The 6,882-nt window shown below is 44.1% G+C and overlaps 1 protein-coding gene across 1 annotated transcript in view; it reads left to right on the top strand.

Moving 5' to 3' along the window:
* The first annotated feature begins 1,522 nt into the window (after positions 1-1,522).
* The window catches only part of LOC107663210 (probable G-protein coupled receptor 83), a 9,541-nt gene continuing 4,181 nt past the window's right edge, over positions 1,523-6,882 (top strand). The window contains exons 1-3 of the mRNA XM_016453386.1: positions 1,523-1,875; positions 3,773-3,898; positions 5,222-5,349. Of these exons, the coding sequence (XP_016308872.1) occupies positions 1,558-1,875; positions 3,773-3,898; positions 5,222-5,349 (572 nt within the window). The 5' untranslated portion in view covers positions 1,523-1,557. The remainder of the gene's footprint in view (positions 1,876-3,772; positions 3,899-5,221; positions 5,350-6,882) is intronic.

Here is a 6,882-nt window from a genome sequence, read left to right on the forward strand (position 1 = left end):
TCCTGTCAGCTCGATTTTTGAGTGGACTTTGCTGTTCCGATGAGCATGAACGGTATATGAGTGGAGCACTCACATGGGCCGTGAGCGACTGAGCGGAGCACACACACATAGAGCGGGATAATACCAGAGCGTCACACGACGTGAAAGTGAATCCTGAGCGGTGAACTAATTTTCGGCAGCCGGAATTTCGGTGCATCACTAATTATTGGCGATATCAGAAATGGATATTATATAATAGATGCTTTTTTTTGAACATTTTAGCAATTTAAAAATATTAAAAAGAGATTTTTTTTACACGGCACCCCTGCTCTCGACAGACGGCACCCCGGGTGGGAAACACTGGTCTAGAAAGAGAAAAGTGACAAAAAAAAAATCAACTTCATTGTGGTTTTAAAACTATTTGTACCTAAAAAGAAACACAAAATAGACTTTGTTCTGCAAACCTGAATGTATATGCCTTAGAAAGTAATTGTGGATTAAAAAAAAACAAAAAACAGTTGGTTCTGTTGAGTGACTAGTGAATGTTCACTCTGTCTGAGAATACTAATAGATGCTATTGTAACTGTTGTTGGCAATAAAGCAGAAGTTTGTAATTCATCTTCAACGTCTGTGTCTGTTATTCATACCTGGAATCATTAAAATTATTTTATTAACCTCATTAAAAATAATAATACTAAATTATTTTTTGTTAAATCAAAACAATTCATTTAAGTAGTATTCATTAGCATAGTACTCTGATTAAACCAATATTTTTGTTTCAATTTTACTTAAATTTTTTGTGTGTGCTATTTGCATCTACTCATTTTGAATGGCTAATTTTTAAGAACACGTTTGATTAATTCTAACTCGATTCTCAACTCGATTCTCGGTTGAATTCAATTAATATTATTGCTTGTAATCTGTTGCCACAATTTTATTGAGTAGATATAGTGTATTATTTTTTACAGTGTAGGCCACAATAGAATGTGCAGTTTGCATTGGAACCATATATCCTTTTTACAGTTTGATTCCATCTTTTTTGACATAGCATGTTACGTTTTCTATCCGTTTTTATTTTTCATGGACGTTGACTTCGCAGAGTTGCTAGTATACCCTCTTTTTGGACACACCAACAGGAACCGACTTTCAGCAGTCATGCAATACGTGTGCAGAATTAGCCACCAGTCGCTGCACAGTAGGCTATTTGTTGGCCGCTTTGCTGTCTGATAGCAGTCCAGATATTACTGCTTATTGATTAAGTGTTTCAATTAAAAGTGACCTCCTTCAGTGACTAAATAGTAAAGCGCATAATGCTGAGAAGTGGTGCTGGTGCGCGCGTGTGGATATTGTGTGTGTGCGTGTGTGTGAGGTGGCTAGAGCGAAGACTGATTATGATCATGCCAGGGGTTGAGACGCATCACTAATAACTGTGACTATCGTCCAATCCACTTCACTTGACGCTGCGCTCCAGCGTTTGGCTCGCAGAAGGCTGACTCAGACATCACCAAACTCTCCAGAAGTAGATCAGAACTGCGCTTTGGTGTTTTTGACACCCTGCCAGGTGCCCTGCAACCTACGATGACATTCAGAAACACCTCCCTGGATTTATTTTCGCAGTTTTATATCTTTCAGAATTTCTCCATGTATTTTAATTTCTCTTTGGACGCCATGTACGACAGAGGAGCGAATTACGAGTCTGAATCCCACAGACCGACCATCAGAGCGCTGCTCGTCGTCGCATATTCCGTTATTATCATCATCTCGCTGTTCGGAAACGTGGTGGTTTGTCACGTTGTTATTAAGAATAAACGGATGCACTCAGTGACAAGTTTATTCATCATGAATTTAGCCATTGCTGACATTCTTATAACTCTCCTCAACACGCCTTTTACACTGGTAAGTTTCCAAAAGCTTAATTTATTTAGGCTACTTAAATATGAAAACACTATATTTTTATTTTGTTAAAATACAGTTAGGCTATTAAAGTTTTACTCTTGTTACTTTTTATGCCATTAAAACTAGACAATTGTTATTGGGTCAATCGCTCATCCGGAATTTATTCAAAATGCATTAAATAATACAATTAATACAAAAACTAGTCATTTTCTATGAAACGTTTAAGTCATTGTGATGTTTGTGAATGTTACAGTTAATGTGTAACTGCACTGTAAAAATGGTATGAGCTCTCTACCTTTAGAGAGGTAAAAGTAGAGAGGTAACAATATTACACATAATATTTTTGAGTAGTTTTTAAGACTTGATTTTTTTAATGGTATCTACCTGAATTAATCATGTAAAAATCTCCTAAATTATTTAATCTATGACACAATGATATGAATATTATGTGAAATGTGCTCATTTGTTTTAAATTGATTCTCAAAAGTCTGTGATTTTGAGTAAAGTCTGTTTGTATTTGACTGAGTTGTTTTGTACAATAAAAAGACTGTACACAGCCAAATAGCTCAAGTAGAACAACGTTACTACACTAATCTTAGCAATGCTGCTCATTGAACAAGGCATCACATCTCGTATACATGTAGGCATGCAGTTATCCATAACCATAAGCTCTACTCTTCTGCACAATGGTAACAGAAACAACGTAACAAAAACTCTTTCAAATGTCAAATATAACTGAACATTAAACATTAATAGATGTTTCCCTTTACTCAAAAACACATAAAGTAGCACTTCATTTCAATATTTACTCTCCATATCCAGCCATATGCAAAGCATGCTGGGAACTAACAATCACCGCCAAAATAAAACTGCAAAATTGAGCTAATTCTCTTAAAATAATTAGGTAGCCTTCTTTCCTTAATTTTTTTCAGTTTAATCCCTTCCTCAATTCAAGCCTCAATACTGCTTAGTTTTCCTTAAAAAATATGAGGAAAACATTGTCTACTCTCTTGGTTTTATTAGTGAAAAGTTCTCAATATTTTCTATACAACACTGAACCACAATTTCTTTAAGAAAATATACACACTATTTTTAATTATCACCTTAATTTTTTTAATTAAAATTACAAGACCCATTCATTTTTTACAGTGAGACTTTAATTCAAAGGGCATAATTTCCAGTCGTGCTCAAGTTTTTACGCGAAAAAACAGTGCATTGTGAATCTCTAAACTATTGAAAACATTTTTGCTGAAATATCACTCACTGTGACTGCATAAGGTAACTTTAATGAGGTTATGTGATTAAGATGAACATTATGAGTCAAGTAAACAAGAACAAAACTATCGAAATGCACACGGACCAATGTATTACAAATCAGAATTCTCAAACAGAAATGCAAACTTACCTTAAACAAGAGAAAATCCAGCCATGTATCACCTCCATGACAAGCCCAACTGTCCCTCTCTGATTCAAAGTGTGGGTCCAAACACGCATGTGCGGATTCAAGGGCGCTATACTTTTAGATTAAAATTTACTCAATATTTCTATATTTATGTGCAATAACTATAAAACATGTAAAAGAGTTACTTTCCCCCACACAATTCATTAATTACATTAATTAAATGTGTACATTTTACTTAGAAAATTGTTGTTCTCCTTGAGTTTTTTTTTATATTACAAGTAGAACTTATGATGGTTAATTTTATATATTTTGCAACACCACAAACCTCTGGTGTGTGTTATCTCTATCATTGTTCTTAGTTGTTTAGTGACGACCATTTAGAGGAGGTGCATGATTCATCTCTCTGTGAGTGTGTGGGGGTGAGCATGTGCATGCTTTTTAATTCTTACATGCATCTTGATCCAAGGCCACTTTATTGTTTATGTGTTCTCTCAGGTTCGGTTTGTTTACAGTACATGGATGTTTGGGAAGGCGATGTGCCATGTGAGCCGCTTTGCACAGTATTGTTCTGTTCATGTCTCTGTTCTTACGCTGGTCGCTATCGCCATTGATAGACACCAAGTAAGTGTTCTCACAAACACATACACAGACATCTTAACAACAAAAACTTTAGAGTATATAGCTTTTTCATAATCATTTTAAGGGGAGATACTGCAGGCAAAAACATTGTTTCCTCTTCAGGAACTCGAGCTGCGTAGGAAAACGCCACGGGAACACCTTCTGTGACCACGCTCTGAATCACATGTGAAATCAGTCCAATAGCTGAGCGGGACGTTACGGGCGGGTGACGTCATGACCAGGAGGCTATAAAAGCACGTGCGGCAGAGCCAGCGTCAGCTTTCTGTCATTCAGCGAAGCGCTCTGTGTGTGTCAGTCATATTTATTGTTGTCTGTCAACTGTGAATAAGTTCATAAGCTCCAGGTATGTCTAAGGCTCACGCTAAAACTAAGCATTCCAAGGGCGAGAGCAAGCCACGTTATAGGTTGTGTGTTCCGCCCTGCCCACGTTACATCACGGGTGGGGATACACACAGCCTGTGTGCGGTTTGCTTGGGAGCGAAGCACGCAGAGTCGGCTCTCGAGGGGGCCGGCTGCCCGCATTGCGAGCGTCTCCCACTGCGTACGCTTCGCTCCCGGAAGGCTCTCTTCGAGGAGGGAGCCTTCGCCAGCGTTCCTCGCGGTGCTGGCCCCGCTTCCGTCGAGGCGGAACGGCGGCTGCATTCGTGGGGTTTGCAATTGGATCTGGCGGAGGGAATGGAGATGGGTGAGTCCCTATCTCCTTCCTCACCCGCTAGATCCAGTGCCCGATCTCTGGGTTCGGAAGCCCGTTCTGCGGTTACTTCCTCCCGGGGTGAGGGCTCGACGCTCCACCTGTCTTCCTCCGAGGAGGTTGACGTGGAGGGCGTCGAAGCGGTTTCGCCCCCTCAATTGCCCCTGTATGAGGAGCTATTGGAGGTGCTTATTCGCGCCGTGGCCAAATTAAAAATCGATTGGCCCGCCGAGAAGCAGACCGAGCTGCAGTGAAGCAAGCTGGATGAACGCTTCCTGCGCGCGAGGCCACCACCTCTATGCCGAAGCCTGCCATTTTCCCCCGACCTTCACACTGAGGTGTCGAGGTCGTGGGCCAGGCATTTTTCGGCCCGTCTCTTCATCCCTGCCTCTGATTATTATGGGAATGTGGTGGGGTTGACTAAGCGTGGCTATAGGACGATGCCCCGGGTTGAACAGATGCTAGCCAGCTATCTGTCCCCAGGCATGGCATCGTCCTTAAAGGCTCCGGCACTGCCCTCCAAGCCGCTGCGTACAACATCAGCGCTGGTGGGCAAGGGGTACGCGGCAGCAGGTCAGGCCGGTGCGTGTCTGCACACGATGTCTGTGTTACAGGCATACCAGGCAGACCTGCTTAAAGAGCTGGATGAGGGCGAGGAACTTAACTCCGATAACATCGAGGAGTTAAGAAGAACTGCTGATCTCTCTCTCCGCGCCACCAAAGAGACGGCCCGCGCCATTGGGTGGTCCATGGCAGCTATGGTGGCAGCAGAGAGGCATTTGTGGTTGACCCTGTCGGATATGAAAGACAAAGACAGGGTCTTCCTCCTTGACGCCCCGCTTGTGCCTTCTGGCCTGTTCGGCAACGCCGGCCTGTTCAGCGACGCCGTCTGTTCCGTCGTCGACAGGGACCAGGAGGCTCGTAAACAGGTGGCAGCATTTCAGCGGTTCCTCCCTCACCGCATCTCAGCTCTGGGGGCTGCTGGGCAGGAGCAGTCCCCACCGCGTACCAGCTCCTCACACAGAGAGGCTCAAAAACAGAGCGTTGCCGCCCGTGCTCCCCCGCGTCGGGACCGGAGGCAGAAGAACAGGGTCGGAGGCTTCAAAGCCTAAACCGGATCTGCGGACTGTCCTTCAGGCTAAGAGGTCCTCGACCAAACGTGCAGGACTAGTGAGGGCAGGCCCTTCTGGGGACGAGAGGTTCACACCGCATTACACGGTGCCCGTCTCCTCCCAGTGCCCTCGGGAGATCGTTCTGCCAACCCTGCCGGTGTTCCAGGGCACAGCGGTCTCTAACGAGCATTTCTTTCAGTTTCCACCCGGCGACGTAGCGGCACTGAGAAGCTCGCGACCTCTGCGGAGGCCCCCAGAGCGGCGAGTTCGGCCATCCCCTGCCGGTGTGCCGCTTCAGGGCACCGAACTAGCCGCTCTGGGCACACCAGAGATCAGTCTCGAGAGACTTAGCCGTTACTTCATTGTTCCGAAGAAGGATGGGGGGGTTGCGTCCTATTTTAGATCTGCGCCTATTGAACCGCTCAGTCATGCGACTGAAGTTCAGAATGCTCACACTCAAACAAGTCGTGTCTCAGATCAGGTCCGAGGACTGGTTTGTCACGATTGATCTAAAAGACGCATACTTCCATCCTTCCTCATCAGAGGAAGTTCCTGAGGTTCGTTTTTGGGGGAAAAGCTTACCAATATCGTGTTCTTCCTCTCGGCTTTGCACTCTCACCCCGTACTTTCACGAAGTGTGTGGATGCTGCGCTGGCTCCGTTGCGATTCCAGGGAATCCGTATACTCAACTACATCGATGATTGGTTGATTTTAGCTCATTCAGAGCAGGTTGCGGTTCGACATCGAGATGTCGTTCTCGCTCACACGAAAGAGCGGGGGTTAAGACTTAACGCCAAGAAAAGTGTGCTTTCTCCACCGTTGCGATTCCAGGGAATCCGTATACTCAACTACATCGATGATTGGTTGATTTTAGCTCATTCAGAGCAGGTTGCGCTTCGACATCGAGATGTCGTTCTCGCTCAAATGAGAGAGTTGGGGTTAAGGCTAAACGCCAAGAAGAGTGTGCTTTCTCCATTACAGAGAACCACCTATCTGGGCGTGGTGTGGGATTCGACCACGATGCAGGCACGTTTGTCCCCTGCTTGGATCGAGTCGATCCTCACTGCATTCAAGAGAGTGAAAGAAGACCAGTCACGCACTGTCAAGCAGTTTCAAAGACTGCTGGGTCTGATGGCAGCTGCGTCCAACGTGATTACTCTTGG

Source organism: Sinocyclocheilus anshuiensis, unplaced genomic scaffold (assembly GCF_001515605.1).
Source record: "Sinocyclocheilus anshuiensis isolate Anshui unplaced genomic scaffold, SAMN03320099.WGS_v1.1 scaffold1301, whole genome shotgun sequence".
Taxonomy (NCBI): Eukaryota; Metazoa; Chordata; class Actinopteri; order Cypriniformes; family Cyprinidae; genus Sinocyclocheilus; species Sinocyclocheilus anshuiensis.